We start from the raw sequence: 20,419 nt of genomic DNA on the forward strand, positions 1-20,419 counted from the left end.
TTCCTGCTTTTTCTTGAATTCTCTTGTAATTCAAAGCAAGTAACAGTCTATGGAGTCTCTTTTCTAAGGCTCTTAATCCTATTTATGAGAGTTGTACCTTATAACCAATGATATCCTAGAGGCCTTTCCTTAAATCATCACATGAAGGGGATTAAATTTTCAACATAGGAATTTTGTGGAGAAACATTCTGATGGACTTAAATTTCAGTAATGATTCAAAGAGAAAATAACTTTTGGTCTTGGAGTAGAAAAAAAAATGGACAGCAGCAGGGTAAAAAAGACTTACCTGCTTCTTTCACATCTGGGGTTGTTTCCTAAGACTAGTGGCATAGTTTTGGTTACTTGATGAAATACTGCATCTTTTGAGGGTTGGGCTCAATGTCTGCTTTATTTGCCATTGCTTTCCTACCACTTCACATAGTTGATACTAGCAGGCTTTCTGATATTTGTTGAATGAATGTATATGAAAAAAAATGTTACAAATTCAATATTTTATCCGCCTTCTTAGAATTTGCCAAGTTCTGTTCTCTGGGTTTTTCTTTTTGAAAGCAGTTCTTTTACTTTAGAATAGTATTGCTCTGGTAATTACAAATATATAGTTCCTTTATGATTACAAATATACTTGGCAAGCTTTTTTTTTTCTTGGCAAGATTTTTGGCAAGCTTTTTTCTTTCCCATGCTTGGGACTAATAATAGCAGCTTGTACATGTTAAGAAAGCTCTCTACTTTTGAATTGTGTCCCCAGCCACTTACAAGTGTTTGTTCAGTTGAATATATGAAAGCTAAAATAGAGGAGATTATATTTCCTGAGGTCTGATTAACTCAGAGTATGTTTTATAAATGAGCTCTTAAAATGTGAGAAATAAAAGTAGACCTATGCTTACTGATAAAGGTGTTTAGTGAGGAATACAGGGTGCATCCATCATATATTGTATGATCTATTTTTGTTGTTGTTGTTTTTTACAGGTATCCTTATGCCAAGACAATGAAAATGTGGTAAAATTAAGACATCCAAAAAATTTAGAAGCTATTATCCCTGAGAGTCAGGGTTGAAAAGATTCTGTAGGGGCTGGGAATATGGTCTAGTGGCAAGAGTGCTTGACTCATATACATGAAGCCCTGGGTTCGATTCCCCAGTACCACATATATAGAAAATGGCCAGAAGTGGCGCTGTGGCTCAAGTGGCAGAGTGGTAGCCTTGAGCAAAGAGAAGCCAGGGACAGTGCTCAGGCCCTGAGTCCAAAGCCTAGGACTGGCAAAAAAAAAAAAAAAAGAAAGAAAAGAAAAGAAAAGATTCAGTAGAAGTACTTTTTTATATCTCCTCTACTTTATACCTTCTAAATTTTCTGAACATTTTACTCTTATCAGGTGTTACCTTCATAATGAGAAAAGACAGTAAGCATTTGTATGTTATATTGGAGAATGAGTTCACTTTTTAATATTGCATTATCCTTTCTAGGTAGTACATCAAATACATTATTTTCTACTCAAGATCCACTTGAAGATACAGTATTTGAAGTTACTAATTTCAAGAAGAATGGTGACAAAGGAGAAAGAAGGCAAAAGCATTTTTCAGAGAGGAGTTGTAGTTTTAGTTCTGAAAGTCGAGCAGGAATGTTACTTAAGAAGAGCAGTTTGGATTTGAATTCAAGTGAAATGGCTATCATGATGGGAGCAGATGCCAAGATTCTCACAGCAGCATTGACATGTCCTAAGACTTCTCCACTTCATGTTACAAGAACTCACAGCTTTGAGAATGCTAGTGGTCATCTAGTTGACACCAGTACTCACGTATCTGAAAACATTTGGGATTCTGAACGTAGGTCATCTACCATGTTAGAGATGCTTGAGGAAAGTCAAGAATTCTTAGAGCCTGTCATTGATGATAATGTAGCTAAAACTACACCAGTTACATTTGACAGTCTACAAAATAATAGTAACAGCAATCAATCCAGAGACTTAAAAGCAGGATCCAAACATCTAATGAATAAAAGAAGCAGTTCACATGGTGCTGTTAAGGCCATTGAAAGGGAAGATGTTGAAACTGGACTTGATCCTCTGTCTCTTTTAGCTACTGAATGTACAGAAGAAAAATCTCCTGATTCTGAAGAAAATATACTTTCTCCAGTTATTTCAAGGAATCTGGCTGATGAAATTGAAAGCTACATGAACTTAAAAAGTCCCCTGGGGAGTAAATCTTCTAGTATGGAGTTGAGTGGAGAGGGAAACACTGGTGTTGCAGCTAGTCACCCTTTAGAAAGGAGATCAAGCCTCCCTTTTGATCATGGTCCACCAGCACAAGAAAATCCAGAAAGTGAAAAGTACTCCTCTGTAGTGTCCCGGTCTAAAACTTTTACTGGGCGTTTTAAGCCACAAACTCCATATCGAACTCATAAGGATCGTTCGTCTTTATCGGCATTGGTACGATCTTCACCACATAGCCCACTGGGCTCTGTAGTAAATTCATTATCAGGGCTAAAGCTGGATAATATACTCTCAGGGCCCAAGATAGATGTCCTAAAATCTGGTATGAAACAAGCAGCAACAGTAGCAAGTAAGATGTGGGTGGCTGTAGCATCTGCCTACAACTACTCAGATGATGAGGTAAGAAAGTTGTATATACATGTCTGTCTGAGATAGGGATGTTTATGTGTGTGTGTGTGTGTTCTGTTTCTTAAAATAATGTAAACATATTTAAGAAAAGTAATAAAGTAGAAATAGCACAACAGGATCACTTCTTAATTATATAGATAAATGTAAGTTTGTTGACAGCACTAATGATTTGTATTTGAAATTAAAGTATTTGGATAGTACTTTACTTTGAAATAACTTCTATTTATATTGTCTTCTTAATGTATATTGTTCTGTGGCTTAATTCACAAATGTTACATTTCACAACAAAATGATTGTCTTTAGAAAAATCACTGCAAAGAATTACTAGATTTCTTATGAAAATAAATGAAATCTTGCTTATGTATCAGAAAAAAATTAAAATTTCACCTTTGTGTTCAGAATTATATAGTACTAGAGTACTTACGTTTAATTTTAATAGCATCTCTATGAAAGGAGTGATATTGTATCATCATTTTATCAGAGAATTTAATTTCTCAAGTTCACACAAGCAGTAAGTGACAGAACTATAGAGATTGGTTGTGAAGTCCATGCCCTTATCTTACCAGTATTTTAAACATATTAAAAGAGATTCATGTTGAAGATTGCCCAGAAAAACCAACACCAAGTGATATCTAACTTGGGCTTTGAAGGATCTCTTTTTTTTTTGGCCAGTCCTGGGGCCTTGGACTCAGGGCCTGAGCACTGTCCCTGGCTTCTTTTTGCTCAAGGTTAGCACTCTGCCACTTGAGCCACAGCGCCAAGTCTGGCCATTTTCTGTATATGTGGTGCTGGGGAATTGAACCCAGGGCCTCATGTGTACGAGGCATGTGCCACTAGGCCATATCCCCAGCCCTTGAAGGATGTCTTGGTAATTTCTGATGAGTCAAAAGGATAAGGTGGCAGAATAGTATGTCTGAGGGAATAGTGTGAAAAGACATGCATTTAAGATAATATAATTTCAGTTTGCTGAAAGAGACACAAGAAAAGAAATTGGACAAATGAGACTTTTATGCTATTTGGCAGAGAACTAAATAGGAAAAGTATCAACAGAAGGACCATCTTATTGCCTAATGGTTTTGAAAAATATCTTTTCACCTAGTCATTTGCACTTGGAATATGACAGTGTAAAATTCTATATAAGTCTTAGATCTTTTCATGCCATAGATCTGGCATCAGTAGCAATGCCTTCCAAAGGACAAATAGGTTATACTGAATAATAATTTTCAAATGAAGCAATGAGTTAAAATTCTACCTGGGTGTTGGTGGCTCATGCCTGTAATCCTAGCTACTTGAGACTGAGATCTGAAGATCAAAGTTTGAAGCTAAGACATCAGAAGTACAGCTGTGGGACTAGGAGTTTGGCCTAGTGGTAGAGTGCTTACCTAGCATGCAAGAAGCCCTGGGTTCAATTCCTTGGCTCCACATACACAGAAAAAGCTGAAAGTGGCACTGTGGCTCAAGTGGTAGAGTGCTAGCCTTGAGCAAAAAGAAACCAGGGACAGTGCCCAGGCACTGAGTTCAAGTCCCAAAACTAGCACAAAAACAATATAGCAACAAAGAAAATAACCTTCTGTTAGATGTTTGTAAATTTTATCCAGAATTTAAGGCATAGAGATATAAATAAAAATGACTTGGAAGAGCCCTTTTGTAGTTTAAAACATTTTTTTAAATATTTAAACAGTAGGGAATTAACTAAATATATAGTACATCAATAAAACATATTGTTTAGGGGCTGGGGATATAGCCTAGCGGCAAGAGTGCCTGCCTCGGATACACGAGGCCCTAGGTTCGATTCCCCAGCACCACATATACAGAAAACGGCCAGAAGCGGCGCTGTGGCTCAAGTGGCAGAGTGCTAGCCTTGAGCGGGAAGAAGCCAGGGACAGTGCTCAGGCCCTGAGTCCAAGGCCCAGGACTGGCAAAAAAAAAAACAAAAAACAAAAAAAAACAACAAACATATTGTTTACAGGAGTTTAAATATAGGGGACACATTTAGGGCTATAAGATAAATGAGAAAAACAGTTACATGAGGAATATAGTTACATAAGATATAGTTTAAAGCATTATACTTCTAAATATAATTATGCATATTTTAAGACAAGTAGATAGATATCAAAATTGATATACTGTGGAAGGGCTGAAGTTGATGGGGATACATTGTATACTCATATGGAAGTCTCACAGTTCAGCCCCCTTTAAAACTAATACTATTAATTGGAGTATTCGGTACCAACATCATAATAAAGAAAATATTTTTTGTACATTGTGAAAATGAACCTTGTTCTAAAAGTAGGGAGGAGGTATAGGATGAGTGACAGAGGGAGGTGAGTATGATCAAGGTACATTAGGTGCATATGTGGACATGTCAAAATGAAATCCCTTTATATAACTAATTGATGCTAATAAAAAATGTAGAAGCAGGGCTGGGAATGTAGCTTAGTGGTAGAGTGCTTGCCTAGCATGTGTGAAGCCCTGGGTTCGATTCCTTAACACCACATAAACAGGAAAAGCTGGAAGTGGCATTGTGGCTCAATTGATAGAGTACTAGCCTTGAGCAAAAAGCTCAGGAACAGTGCTCAGGCCCTGAGTTTCAGGCCTCAGGGCCAGCAAAAAAAAAAAAAAAAAAAAAAAAAAGTACAAGCTAAAAATGTATTAAGTTAATATTGATATTTGTAACTCTAAACAATCAGATTCCTTGTAGAAAATTTCAGGACAACTTTATTTGGAAAATATCATACTCAGATTTTTCAGAAGCTATTAGAAGCTAGAGACGTTTGTAATTTCTATGTGGTTAAATGACCAATAAGTGATAGAAAGCCTAGATCATTAACTTTTTCAAAGCATCTACCTTAATTTTATTGGTATCTCTTTTGGATGTAGCTTTTATCATTCTTTCATTTAATAATGAATACTGAGATACAAAACCTTCTAAATATCTGTTGTATGATGTCATTTTAATCTCCTATAGATCATTTGTTAAGTGTCTTAAAGTGTGGGAGAGACGTTTTAAATAACAATAGGATGAGTTTATGGCTTTGAAAAATGAGAGGGAGTTTAAGATGTAGAGTTTAATTCTGTAATCAGTGTATGTGTGGTTTTATTCTTTTCAATTTAAGGAAGAAACTGGTAGAGATTATAGCTTCCCAGCTGGCCTAGAAGACCATATTTTGGGGGAGAATGTATCAACTAACACAAGTGTTTCAGGATTGGTTCCCAGTGAACTTACCCAGAGCAACACAAGCCTTGGAAGTAGCAGCAGCAGTGGAGATGTTGGAAAAATGCAATACTCAACAGGTATGAATTATGTACGTAAGCAAATATGTACTTGGGGCTAGATAGGTGCTTTTTACCACTGAGTTCTGCCTGTTTTAATAACCCTGCCATAACTCTACTGTTTTAAACTCCACTTGTTAAGGTGATCTGATATGTTTTAAATAATAGCTATAATCTTACTATTACTCTGATTTTGTATGAGCAAGTATGATAGTTATCTTTTGTGTTTAGTTTTAGGTGTATATATTTGTGAATCATATCAGTTCTCAGGCTTTAACATGCATAAAAATCACCTAGAGTTTTAAATTATGTACAGTTATCAAGCTGAATCCTCGCTACTCAGAAGGCTGTGATCTGAGGATCAAAGCTTGAAGCCAGCCTAGGCAAACAAATCTGAGAGACTCTTATCTCTAGTTAGCCAGCAAGAAGCCAGAAGTGAAGGGGTGGCTCAAATAATGGTAGAGTGTAGCCTTGAGCAAAAAAGCTAAGCAAGAGCTAAAGGCCCTAAGTTGAAGCCTCAGTGCTGATGGAGAAAAAAGAAAAAATTATACACCCCCCCCCACACCCACACACAGACTAAACTTTAGCCTAAAACTGAATTTATGGGATGGGGCTTTGGAAATATATATTTTTAATCTGTCTCTAGTTGGATAAGTATTTGGCCATATTCTAAGGATCCTTAGAATTTGTTTTGTTGCTAGAAGTTGAACTCTTTTTTGGATGCCAGTGGCTCACTCCTGTCATCCTACCCACTCAGGAGGCTAAAATATGGGGTTTGACATTCAAAGCCAACCCAGGCAGAAGAGTCTGAGAGACAGACTCTTACCTCCAATTAACCAGCCAGAAGCTGGAAATAGAGCTGTGACTCAAGTGGTAGAACAGGAGCAGAAAAGGCTGAGGGAGTTGAATCCACAATATTGGCACACTAAATGAAATGGGACTTTTTATCCTCCGCTCCCTCTCCCGCTCCCTCTCCCTTTCCTCTCCCTCTCCTCTCCCTCTCCTCTCCCTCTCCTCTCCCTCTCCTCTCCCTCTCCCCTCCCCTCCCCTCCCCTCCCCTCCCCTGTTCTCATCTCATCTCCCTTCTGCCCTCCCGCCCTCACTCCCTTCCTTTCTTTGAGACAGGGTCTCACTATGTTGCCCAAGCTAGTCTCAAACTCACTATCTTCCTGCCTTATCCTCTTACATGCTGAAATCACGGCTGTGTGCCACAGTATTGCAAGGTTTTTTTTTCTCTAATTTTTTATTGTGAAAAATTCCAAATGTGAGAAATTGGAAGAATTAAGTAAATGAATAATTATCTACTCTCTCTTAGACCTAATTAACTTTGTGTGTGTGTGTGTTTGTCTGTGTGTGTGTGTCTGTCTGTCTGTGTGTGTTTGGGCCAGTACTGGGGCTTGAACTCATGGTCTTACATTCTTGCTTGGGTTTTTTGGTCCAAAGTGGGACTCTAGCACTTGAGCCACAGCTTCACTTCTAGCTTTTTGCTGATTGTCTTAAGAATCTTAAAGACTTTTCTGCCCAGGCTGGCTTTTAAAAGCTGGATTCTTAGATCTCAGTTTTCTGAGTAGCTAGGAATATGGACATGATCCACTAGCACCCAGCTATAGACCGATTTTTATCTAAATATTTATATGTATACGTAATTGTATATTGTAGCCATTTAGAAAAAATATATATTAGCCATTTGAAAATAAAACATATTTCACGGGGCTGGGGATATGGCCTAGTGGCAAGAGTGCTTGCCTCGTATACATGAGGCCCTAGGTTCGATTCCCCAGCACCACATATACAGAAAATGGCCAGAAGTGGCGCTGTGGCTCAAGTGGCAGAGTGCTAGCCTTGAGCAAGAAGAAGCCAGTGACAATGCTCAGGCCCTGAGTCCAAGCCCCAGGACTGGCCCCAAAACAAAACGTATTTCACAATAGCCCCCTCCTAAATACTTTGGCATTTATTTTCAAAGCATAGGACAATGTATATATTTTGGCTGTTTGTGGTCCTGGAGTTAAACTCAGGGCTGAGCACATGATAGACAAGCACTAGACCACTGAGATTTGTTCCTGGCACGTAATGTGTTACGCTTACTCTTCTCTAGGTGACGTTCCATTTCCAAGAGGAATAAAAAGGCAAGACTTTGAAAAATCAGATCATGGTTCATCTCAAAATACCAGCATGTCTAGCATCTATCAGAATTGTGCAATGGAGGTAAAAAGTTCTGTCTTCTGTTCATGATAATTGACTATGAACTTTCTTTTATTTCAGAGTAGCATTTAATAGTATTCATTTTGTTGGGTTTGTCATCTTATAAGGCAATGAACTGATAACTTCTCCGGTAACATAATGAAGCTGTTAATTCCAGATATGACCAGTAGAATAACTAAAATTATGTTTATGTCAAGAAAATGGCTTTTAAGATTTGGTTTAGATTCTCAGTGTTTTTATTTTTCTATCAGGTTTTGATGTCAAGTTGTTCACAATGTAGAGCTTGTGGAGCATTAGTTTATGATGAAGAAATTATGGCTGGGTGGACGGCAGATGATTCAAATTTGAATACAACCTGTCCATTCTGTAAAAGCAACTTTTTGCCTCTCCTCAATGTAGAATTTAAAGACTTGAGAGGTTCTGCAAGGTTAGTAATCGAAATATTCCCTCAAGAGGTAAGTGCCCCCTGGAAGGCATGACTCCTGGGGCAAGAGAATAAATCCCGTAGCATGTTCCAGGCCTGCTTCTTCTCCTTCACTTTCAGTATTAGATTAGAGGATATTAGTAATAAAATGGAGGGGGAAGGGAGAGTGTTGTGCTACAATATTGGAGGACTTTTCCCTAACTTTATTGTGAAAAATTCCAAATGTTGAGAAATTGGAAGAATTGAGTAAATGAACAATTATATATTCTCTACTTAGACCTAATTAACTTTGTGTGTGTTTGTGTGCCCTGCTTCTTTTTTTTTTTTTTTCAGATCATTTATGGCCTGTAATATAAAGCATTTTGAATTATTCTTCCTATGTCTTAGAATTTTCTGTTGATTTGTACTTTTTAGTCTACAGTGACAAGAACCTTCTTTTAAAAATATACTTTATAATTAGGTATAAAGTAGCATTATTGCCGCCCCACACATATCATGAAAATGTAAAGTTTACAACAAAGTTTAAAGACAGGAGCAGGATAAGAAGCACTAGGGATTGTGCTCTACCACTGAACTACAAACCCAGCAACTTTAAAGATTTTTTTCTTATAGTGAATACTCAAATGTATCCACCTTTATAGTCACCAGTGCCTATTTTACTGTACTTACTCTAATCACTTGTTTCCCACTTATCAACATATACTTTTATTTATTTAAAGACTAAGATCACAGTGTTACAGAAGGTCACAGTTTGAAGCCCACCTGGGCAGGAAAGTTAGTGAGATCCATATGTCCAATAAACTACCAAAAATCTGGCAAAAAAAAAAATGTAGTACAAGTAACGTACAAATTTCAGATGAGTCATTTGAAGAATGAATGCATGCATCTGTGCTCTTAGCAAGTTACAGAACATTAGTATCACTTCAGAAAAGTCTCCAGTGTCTTTTATGAAGCTCTACCCTTACCCAACCCTTAAAGTACTACTACTATATCTTTCCCTTTTCCCCCTCCCCCTCTCTCTTCAACCTTTCCCTACATCCCAACATCCTCCTGCTATATCTCCCCAATTGCTGGTATTATAGGCATATGTTAAAATTAAGCCCATCTTTTTTAAAAAATTACTATTAAAATTTTTTTTATTGTCAAAGTGGAGTACCAGAGGGGTTACAGTTTCATAAATAAGGAAGTGAGTACATTTCTAATCCAACTTGTTACCTCCTCCCTCATTTTTCCCCCTCTTCCCCCTTTCCCTCTCTCCCCCCCATAAGTTGTACAGTTGTTTACACCAAGTGGTTTTATAAGTATTGCTTTTAGAATGGTTTGTCTTTTTATCCTTTGTCTCTCGATTTTCATATTCCCTTTCCCTTTACTAGTTCTAATACACGTATATTAAAATTACTATTTTTAATTTATTAAAAATTTTTTCATGGGCTGGGAATGTGGCTTAGTGGTAGAGTGCTTGCCTAGCATGCATGATGCCCTGGATTCGAGTCTTTAGCACCATATAAACAGAAAAGGGCGGAGGTGGTGCTGTGGCTCAAGCAATAGAGTGCTAGCCTTGAGCAAAAGGAAGCCAGGGACAGTGCTCAGATCCTGAGTTCAAGCCCCAGGACTGGCAAAAAAAAAAAATCCTTCATGACTTGTACTGTGACACAATCTTGTATGAAGATAATCTTAGGAAAGTAGGGAAGAGGGACTGAAAACAGAAATATATGTTATATGTTTGTAATAGGCAGTCTTTCCCTTATGAATTCATTAATGAGTTCTACATCATAAAATAATAATTCTAAATACAATAAAAAGCTTAAGACTCTGGGATTTTTAAAGACTTTTCACCCTTACTTCATTTTAGCTTTTTCTTGAAACCAAGTACGTCTGGTGACAGTTTGCAAAGTGGCAGCCTGCCTTTGGCTAGTGAGCCCCTGGAGCACAAACCTGTATGCAATTCAGCAGAACCGGACTTGATTAACTTTATGGATTTCCCAAAACATAACCAGACTATAACAGAAGAAGCAAGCCATACAGTTGACTCGAGGTACTATAGGAAGTTGAGAACTTGTCAAAAAGTTTGATACTCTTGTAAAAATTATATATTTAATGACAACCTGAATCTAGTCAGTTCTGACATTTAAAAAACTTAATCTTGGAGCTGGGAATATGGCCTAGTGGCAAGAGTGCTTGCCTCGTACACATGAAGCCCTGGGTGCGATTCCCCAGTACCACATATATACAAAAGGCCAGAAGTGGCGCTGTGGCTCAAGTGGCAGAGTGCTAGCCTTGAGCAAAAAGAAGCCAGGGACAGTGCTCAGGTCCTGAGTTCAAGGCCCAGGACTGGCTAAAAAAGAAGAAAAGTTTATGAGTTTCTGTCAAAACCTGTCAGTTCTTTACTGAAAATTATAGTACCTGTTTCATGTACAAATTGAAAACATCAAAAATAAATAAAAGAACTATACAATTAAAAAAAAAAAGGGCTGGGAATATGGCCTGGTGGCAAGAGTGCTTGCCTCGTATACATGAAGCCTTGGGTTCGATTCCCCAGCACCACATATATAGAAAATGGCCAGAAGTGGAGCTGTGGCTCAAGTGGCAGAGTGCTAACCTTGAGCAAAAGGAAGCCAGGGGACAGTGCTCAGGCACTGAGTTCAAGGCCCAGGACTGGCCACCAAAAAACAAAAAACAAAAAAAACCTTAATCTTGATGGTCTTGGTGGTGCACATTTGTAATCCTGGCTCTCAGGAGTGAGGAGATGGAGGCAGAAGGACTGTACCACTCAGGCCAACCCAACTATATATGTGGTATGTTCAGTGCCAACTGAGCTACATTGTAATACTTTCTCCATAAGAAAGGGTTGGAATTTAGCTTAGAGGTAGAACACTTGCTTCATAATATGTACCAGACTCTTGGTTTGATCTCTAGCATAAAATAAATTAAAAATATTAACTTGTACTTTTTACTACCATGTAGCTTTTACATGCCTAATAAATCTGATGATAAAACATTTTTGACCTAAGTTAAATGTTTTAAAGTGTTAGTTTATGAAATGAACTTCTCAATAGTTAGGATGTTTTTCTAGTTAGGGTCGATTCTTTTGTATAAAGGGCATATTTTATTTTATTTTTTCCTGTTTGGCAATACTGTGGTTTGAACTCAGAGCCTTACTTGCTAGGCAAGCAGTCTTCCATTTGAAACATTATATCAGCTCTTTGTTTTTCAGATAGAATCTCATACTTTTGCCCAGAGCTAGCTGTAGACATTGTCCTGGGTCTATCTCCATGCCCAGTTGTTTTTTTTCTTCCAGTGTCTGTCCTAGAGCTTAAACTCAAGGCCCAGGTGCTGTCCTTGAGTTTTTTACTCAAGGCTTGTGCTCTGCCACTTGAGCCACATCTCCATTTCTGGCTTTTTGATGGTTCATTAGATATGAGAATATCACAGACTTTTGTGTTCAGGCTGGATTTGAACAGTGATCATCAGATCTCAGCCTCTTCAGTAGCTAAAATTACAGGTGTTAGCCACTGGTGACCAGCTCCCAATTTGGTTTTTGGCAGAGAATCAATGCCAAGGTTTGAACCTTTCTAAAACTACGTGAAAAAAAATGAATTTCTTTTGTTGTTGGGGGTACTGGGAATTGAACATAAGGACATAGGTGAGAGACAAGTGTTCCACTGCCACTGAACTCTACTTCTAGCCCCAAACAATTCTTTTTGTGGGAAAGGAGGGGACAGGATTGAGACAGGATATCTCTGTGTAGCCCAGGAAGACCCCAAGCTTAAAATACTCTTGCCTCCGCCCCCAGATAGGATTACAAGTATGTGCCACCATATCTCTTGCCAAGTTTAATTCTTAAAAGGAAATGGTAATTTTTACACGTTTAATAGACTTAAAATCCATTGAAGAAATTTGTCTGCTCTCTAGATTTAGATTTAGTTTTGTGACTAACAGCATTTCTTCATTTTTTTTTAAGTGGTGAATTAAAGCAAGCCAGTGGAGATGTCCAAACTATGAAAATTTCATCTGTGCCTAATAGTTCATCAAAACGAAATGTATCTTTGACTCGAAGCCACAGTGTTGGAGGCCCTTTGCAAAATATTGACTTCTCCCAAAGACCATATCATGGCATTTCTACAGTCAGTCTTCCAAATAGTCTGCAGGAAGTTGTGGTATGTAATACTGTAGTCATACTATATATACTTGTCAGTACAGAGTACAATGTTACATGATTTTATAATCAACTTGATTACACAGAAAGTAGTAGACAAAGATTTCCCCATAATTTTTAACATGGAGATTTTGAAATACAAAAATACACAGGAAGGAAAATGAGTCTCATAAATCCTCTAGCTTCAGAAATTATGCCAGTCTTCATTCATTTTCTATTTTCTAAATTATTTTGCAGTACTTGTTTTCCACTGTCTTGATTTGACTGATTGTAGCCTTGTAAATTGATACTTGTAGGGCTGGGAATATGGCCTAGTAGCAAGAGTGCTTGCCTTGTATACATGAAGCCCTGGGTTTGATTCCCCAGCACCACATATATAGAAAATGGCCAGAATTGGCGCTGTGGCTCAAGTGGCAGAGTGCTAGCCTTGAACAAAAAGAAGCCAGGGACTGCTCAGGCCCTGAGTCCAAGCCCCAGGACTGGCAAAATAAACAAATAAATAAATTGACACTTGTATTAGGTTCTTGATTAGATTCAGGGTTTTATTGCTTGGTTATTGTATGTCGTCATGAATGGTGAAATTGTATGGTATGTTCCTAAGTCTTTGTGATATTAGCAGCTATTAACATCCCAGTTAACTAACTCATCAGTAGCCTCTACTTTTTATTATTATTATATGAAATATATCTATAAAGAGACACTTTCCCCATACCTTTTATTTGGTATTTTAAAGACGCATATTATATTTTAAAAGTCAGATTAAATCCTTCCTTCCTTCCTTCCTTCCTTCCTTCCTTCCTTCCTTCCTTCCTTCCTTCCTTCCTTCCTTCCTTCCTTCCTTCCTTCCTTCCTTCCTTCCATGTATTTACCAGTTTTCATTATAACAAGTGGAATTCCTAGCATTCTTGGAGGTGATCATTTGATTTGGTGGATTGAGTATCTTTATTAACTTTTTAATTTAAGCATTTGAAAATTGCTACTTATACTGAGTACAGATGTGATTACAGGCCTGTAATCCTAGCTACTGAGAAGACTGAAATCGAGGATTGTTGTTGAAAGCCAGTTCAGGCAGGAAAGTGTGATATTCTTATCTCCAGTGAACCATTAAAAAGCTAGCTCAAGTGGTAGAGTGCTAGTCTTGAGCAAAACTCAAGGACAGTGCACGGGTCCTTAGTTCAAGCATCAGAATGACACACACACACACACACACACCCATGTGTGCTCATGCTGTTTGTATATCTTACTAATGTTTTAAATATCTCATTTTTGGTCAGCTAGATGCTTCTAGAAGTTGGCTTATTCTTTTGACATAAGTGGTAGGTAGCATTTTTGTAATTTGCTTAACGTTTCTTTGCTTTTTACTTTATTTTATTTTTTGAGTCAGGGTCTCACTATCTAGTATAGGCTGATCTTGAACTTGGGATCTTACTGCCTCGGCCTCACAAATACTAGGTTTACAGGGACATACCACTACACCTGGTTGTTTCATGCCAATGCTATGTATGTCCTTTCCCTAGAATCAGATGTTTCCTAAAGAAGCCTTGGTTTTTTTTTTTTTTTTTTAAGAGATAAATGGAATTTGAGACCATAATCTAGACACTATTTAATTCCTCTAGGTGTTGTTGTAATCAAATGTAAATTAATTATATATGATTTTCAAAGGACAGAACAAAGAATATTAACACAAAGAATATCCTATTTATTAGAGTTGTGAAAATAAGGTCAGCATTATAAACTATGCAAACTACGTAACATATAAACTATATCATCCTAAATGATGTAAAATGAAAAGGTTTTTATATAAACAGAAGAAAAAATGATGCAGAATACATTATATGATATAGAAATTAATGTATTTTAAATAGGTTTATTGAAATACAGATACTTCTTTTGTACTAGTTTAACTTAAGGGCAACTAAGTAGCTTAAAGAAAGCTTAAGTGGGGGCTGGGAATATGGCCTAGTGGTAAAGTGCTCATCTTGTATACATGAAGCCCTGGGTTCGAATTCCTCAGCACCACATATATAGAAAAAGCTGGAAGTGGCGCTGTGGCTCAAGTAGCAGAGTGCTAGCCTTGAGCAAAAAGAAACCAGGGACAGTGCTCAGGTCCTGAATTCAAGCCCAGGACTGGCAAAAAACCATACAAACAAAAGAAAGCTTAAGTGTAGGGCTGGGAATGTGGCCTAGTGGTAGAGTGCTTGCCTAGCATGCATGAAGTCCTGGGTTCGCTTCCTCAGCACCTGCACATATACAGAAAAAGCCAGAAGTGGTGCTATGGCTCAAGTGGTAGATTGCTAGCCTTGAGCAAAAAAACAGAAGCCAGGGACAGTGCTCAGGTCCTAAGTTCAAGCCCCAAGACTGGCAAAAAAAAAAAAAAAGCAAAAAGAAAGAAAGCTTAAGCAGAGAGTTTAAGATTTTCTTTTACTAGGATGTTCTGTTGCATGTAATAATTTGTCCCCAAATAACAAGGCAAATAGAGAAGTGTAATGCCCTTGAAAAGTATTGCTAAGCATACAGAATTAAATGAAGTACTTTTTTTTTACAGGACCCTTTAGGAAAGAAACCTAATCCTCCCCCCGTATCTGTGCCGTATTTGAGTCCTCTGGTACTTCGTAAAGAACTTGAATCTCTGTTAGAAAATGAAGGTGATCAGGTGATTCATACATCCTCTTTCATCAATCAACATCCAATCATATTCTGGAACCTTGTGTGGTATTTCAGACGTTTGGACCTACCTAGCAACTTACCAGGACTTATTCTCACATCTGAACATTGTAATGAAGGTGTACAGGTAGGCTACCAACTTCTATACTTACAATACAACAATAATAGCTTAACAAGATAATAGGTTTATTTCTCTCTGACTTAAAAGTTGAGGGATAGTGCACTGTTTGGGACCTTCTATCTTTTCACTTAGCTATGCATGACTTCCAAGATATTTTCTTAGTCTAGAATTTATTTTTACTCTTTTACATTCTAGGCAGCAGGAATGAGACAAATGGATGAAAAAGAATGTCTTCTCTCAGATAGAGAAGTTGTAAACAGTATTTCCACATGTACCTATGTGGTCTGAATATGGTCATATCTAGCTGCAAAGTTCCATAGTTCTAAAAGCTTTTCCCTGTGCACTGATGGCTCATGCCTATAATCTTAGCTACTCAGGAGGCTGAGATCTGAGGATCCTGCTTTGAAGCCAGCCATGCAGACAAATCTGTGAGACTCTTATCTCCCAATTAATGAGCCAGAAGCTAAAAGTAGAGCTGTGGCTCATGTGATAGAGCACCATCCTTGAGCCAAGCAAGAATACAAAGCCATAGCTGAACCCTTGGTGGCTCACACATGTAATCCTAGCTACTCATGAGGCTGGGATCTGAGGATTGAGGTTCAAAGACAGTTCCAGCAGAAAAGTCTGCGAGTACTACCTCCAGCAGACAACTCAGAAAAAAAACACAGAAGTCGGACTGTGGCTGAAGTACTAGAGCATTAGCCTTGAACAAAAGAAGCTCAGGAACAGCATCCAGACCCTGAATTCAAGCCCCAGTACTGGAGTTACCTATAACTAAATCAATAGGTAGTTTTTATTCTTAACTGTCTAATTTTCACCTATCTACATTTTTCTCTGATTCTTAAGTTACAGAAGTTATGTAATTTCTGTATAGTCACATGTGATAGAATAACTAAAAAGTGATGGAAAAAGGTCTTCCTTGACTTGGCTGACTAAAACCCTACTCTGCCTTATTGGGATCCCTGATTTCCTCTGGAAACAATGAATTAGTGTTCTTTAATTTAATTTTTTGTTGGTCATAGGGCTTGAACTCTGGGCCTGGTTGTTGTCCCTGAGCTCTTCAGCTCAAGGCTAGTGCTGTACCACCTGAGCTACAGTGCCTCTTCTGGTTTTCTGGTGGTTAATTGGAGATAAGAGTTTCATTGACTTTCCTGCCCTGGCTGACTTTGAACTGCAGTCCTCAGATCTCAGCGTCCTGAGTAGCTAGGATTACAGGTGTGAGCCATCGGCTGGCCCTTTATTTTATATTACTGAGTATTGGGAGTCTAACCCTGGACACCTGAGGTACAACATAATCCTTTCTAAAAGAAACTAGCTGGGCCCCAATGGCTCACGCTTGTAATCCTAGCTACTCAGGAGGCTGAGTTCTAAAGATCGCAGTTTGATTTCAATTAACTACCCAAAAATATTGAAGAAGTGGTGCTGTGGTAGAGTGCTAGCCTTGAGCAAAAGAAGCTTAAGAACTGCCCAGGCCCTGAGTTCAAGCCCTAGGACTGTCACCAAAAACAAAACCCAGAAACTCTTAATTTGATGTTGACTTTTTATTTTTAGCAGATGATGCAAAACTATTTGTCACAAAAATAGAAACACCCCATTTGTAATGATGGTTAACCTTTTATCTAGTCTTATGCTAGTTAACAAGTTGTCATTCCAGCCCTTGAAAGTCAGAATAAGAAAGAAACCTATGTCAGAATAGCAAACACATTTCTCATCGGATAATAGTTTAAAATTTTGCTCAAAATTTTAGGATCCAAGTTTTGAAATAACTCATTTATTTTATTTATATATAATCAAGCTGTGTTAGGCCCACTGGTAATTATTATATTTGGGGTACTAATATTTTTTATTAATGTCTTTTAGCTTCCTCTGTCATCTTTGTCTCAAGATAGCAAACTTGTATATATTCAGCTGTTATGGGATAATATCAATCTTCATCAGGAACCAGAAGAACCTCTGTATGTTTCTTGGAGGAATTCTAGTAAGTAAAATAAAATTAAAAACCTAAAAGATTAGCTTAAACCCAAATCTCTTTTCACAGGTAATGGGTAAGCAAATTATGTACAATCCATCCATCTTGTAGAATAGTACTATAAAGTAGAATGAAAAAAGGAAGCGAATAGCATTAGATATTAGCAATCGGGAGGCTAAAATAGAAGGATCATGATTTTGAGGCCAGTCTGAGTAACAAAGCAAGACCAAACAAAAATCAGGAAAACAGTGATTTTTATTATATTAATTCAAATTGATTTGCTGTTCTATTGACACTTTATGTCAGGTATCAAGTAAGTTGTGGAGTAAGTTTTTATTAAATAGCAACTTTGCTGAGTATTTTGAGAATAAATTCCCAATGTGGAAAAGTAATATCAATACATTGGTATATGATTATAATTTCAATTATGATAAAAATCTCATAGAGACTTGTCAAGGATTCTGGCTTCCTTTTTACTTTTGTATAGTTAAAAGCTATTTTTACAAAAGATTTAGAGGGTATTAGCCATGTATTCAGAAGCTTTATGAGACAGAAAAAACAAAACCGAGTATAAGCAGGCAAATGATATTAATGGGCAGCAAATGAGAGAAATGTTAAAATGGTTTACAAACAGTAACAGGGCTGCCATAACAAAATACAACAGATGGGTGGTTTAAACAACATAAATTTATTTTCTTAAAGTTTTGTAAGTCTTAATATCATAGTATCAGCAGGCTTTCCCCCTTTGAAGTTTGTCTTCTTGGCTTACAGATGGCTCCCCTCTTACTGTATTGTCATATATACTTTATGATTTGTTTATTTTGTTTAGTTGACCACTAGTAACTGAAATAATGGATAAAAGGGGCCATTATATATAGAAAATCCTTAGGAACACACACGTTTGAATTAGTAAGTTCAACAGGGTTGCAGGATGAAAACTTATATATGGAAATTGATTGTATTCTCATACATTTTGCTTTTTTTCTCCAAGACTGGGACTCAAAAACTTGATTATCTAATGCTTTTGCTCACTGGCTAGAAGTCTACATTTTGAATGAATAACCAAATATGAAACTATGAAAACTACTTATTTATAATAGCATTAAGAATGATAAAATAGGCTGGGGATATGGCCTAGTGGCAAGAGTGCCTGCCTCATATACATGAGGCCCTGGGTTCGATTCCCCAGCACCACATATACAGAAAATGGCCAGAAGTGGCGCTGTGGCTCAAGTGGCAGAGTGCTAGCCTTGAGCAAAAAGCCAGGGACAGTGCTCAGGCCCTGAGTCCAAGCCCCAGGACTGGCCAAAAAAAAAGAATGATAAAATACCTTGGAAGAAATTCTACTAATGAGGTACAAACCTCTATTGCAAAAACTGAAATCATTGCTGAGAATTTAAGGAATACTTAATTAGAATACCTAAGTAGGCAGTTTCAAAAAAAGGATATAAATGGTGAATGAAATACCCTTGGAAATATACTCAGTATCTCTATTCATCAAGGATATGCAAATCAGAGCTAAAAAGAGGTCAGACTTTATGCTTTGTAGGATAACTATAATACAAAAAAATAATAAAAACTAGGGGAGATATGGAAAAATTGGAATCCTTATACATTGCTCATTAGAATGAAAATAGTGCAGCTGCTTAGGAAAGGTTTCCCAAATCTCAGAATGTTATTCAGTGTTTCTCTCTCTCTCTCTTTCTCTCTGTAATATACATACATATATATATATATATAAAAATGAATGTTCATAGCAACTTTATTATTATTTTATTTTTTTTTTGGCTATCCAGGGGCTTGAACTAGGGGGGTCTGGGTGCTGTCCCTGAGCTTCTTTTTGCTCAAGGCTAGCGTTCTACCACTTGAGCCATAGCGCTACTGAGTAGTTTATTGGAGACAAGAGTCTCATGGACTTTCCTGCCTGGGCTGACCTTGAACCATGATTCTCAGGTCTCAGCCTACAGGTGTGAGCCACTGGTGCCTGGCATAGGAACATTTTTATAACAGCTAAAAATTGGAAACAACCTAAATGTTCTTCATTTTATGAATGGGTAAGTAAAGAAAAAAGAACAAAGACCAGCTGGGTTGGAGGCAAATTCAGGTGGCAGAGTGTCAGCCTCAGCCAGTGAGCAAAAGCCTCGAATACCAAAGTATCAGATGAGAAAAGAGAGAGGGAGAGAGAAATAAATAAAACAATTGCAAATCATATATCCTAAAAGAGATTTGTATGTTCCTACATTGGAACTTTATTTGGTGACAAAAAAGAGTAATTAAAGTCCCTGAGTTCAAATCTAGTACTGGAAAAAAAAAAGTGAGATATTTATTCACGGCTACAATATGGATGAAGCTTGAAAACATAGATAAATCGTGACTTAGTGGGAAGTGGCAGCCTGTTCTTAAAACCTTAGTTTACTAGGCAATTGAAGGCAGAGGATATAAAGTTTGAGGCCACCTTGAGTTTGAGGCTCACACTTGTAAAGTTAGCAAGATCCTATTTCAAAAAGCAAAATATAAACAAAAGGTCTAGGGGTGTGGCTTAATTGGTAAAGTACTGGCATATCATACAATAAGTCCTAGGGTAGATTCAAACTCCAGTACCGCACACAATTTTTTTTTTGAAGAAGCCTGTCACAAAAGACCACAGAGTATGATTTCCTTCATATGAAAATTTAAGAGAAAATATGCAAAAATATAGAGGCAGAAGGTAGACAAGCATTTGCCTAGGGCTAAGGCTAATCTTTTGGGGGTGGTCAAAGTATTGTAAAATTAGCCATGTGGTTTAAGCATGTAATTCTAACTGCTAGGGAGACTGAAATCTGAGCATCTCAGTTTGAACCTAGTCTAGGCAAACAAATCAGACTCTGATCTCCAATTAACTAGTAAAATGACAAAAGTGGAAGTGTGGCTCAACTGGTATAACACAAGCAGGAGGCTCTGGGTTCAAGGCCCCGTACTGGCACACAAAGAAGTGTTGCAGTCCCCAATGATGAAAAA

General features: G+C 37.5%; 1 protein-coding gene across 4 annotated transcripts in view; it reads left to right on the forward strand.

Annotated features, from left to right (window-relative positions):
• The window catches only part of Dennd4c (DENN domain containing 4C), a 96,172-nt gene that overhangs the window by 70,973 nt on the left and 4,780 nt on the right, over positions 1 to 20,419 (forward strand). For all 4 annotated transcript variants that reach the window (XM_048356811.1, XM_048356894.1, XM_048356731.1 and 1 more), the window contains 8 exons: positions 1,460 to 2,604; positions 5,730 to 5,907; positions 7,982 to 8,091; positions 8,340 to 8,515; positions 10,365 to 10,547; positions 12,474 to 12,669; positions 15,214 to 15,459; positions 17,314 to 17,431. In XM_048356811.1, the coding sequence (XP_048212768.1) occupies positions 1,460 to 2,604; positions 5,730 to 5,907; positions 7,982 to 8,091; positions 8,340 to 8,515; positions 10,365 to 10,547; positions 12,474 to 12,669; positions 15,214 to 15,459; positions 17,314 to 17,431 (2,352 nt within the window). The remainder of the gene's footprint in view (positions 1 to 1,459; positions 2,605 to 5,729; positions 5,908 to 7,981; positions 8,092 to 8,339; positions 8,516 to 10,364; positions 10,548 to 12,473; positions 12,670 to 15,213; positions 15,460 to 17,313; positions 17,432 to 20,419) is intronic.

The sequence above is a fragment of the Perognathus longimembris genome, chromosome 1, assembly GCF_023159225.1.
Source record: "Perognathus longimembris pacificus isolate PPM17 chromosome 1, ASM2315922v1, whole genome shotgun sequence".
NCBI classification, from domain to species: Eukaryota; Metazoa; Chordata; class Mammalia; order Rodentia; family Heteromyidae; genus Perognathus; species Perognathus longimembris.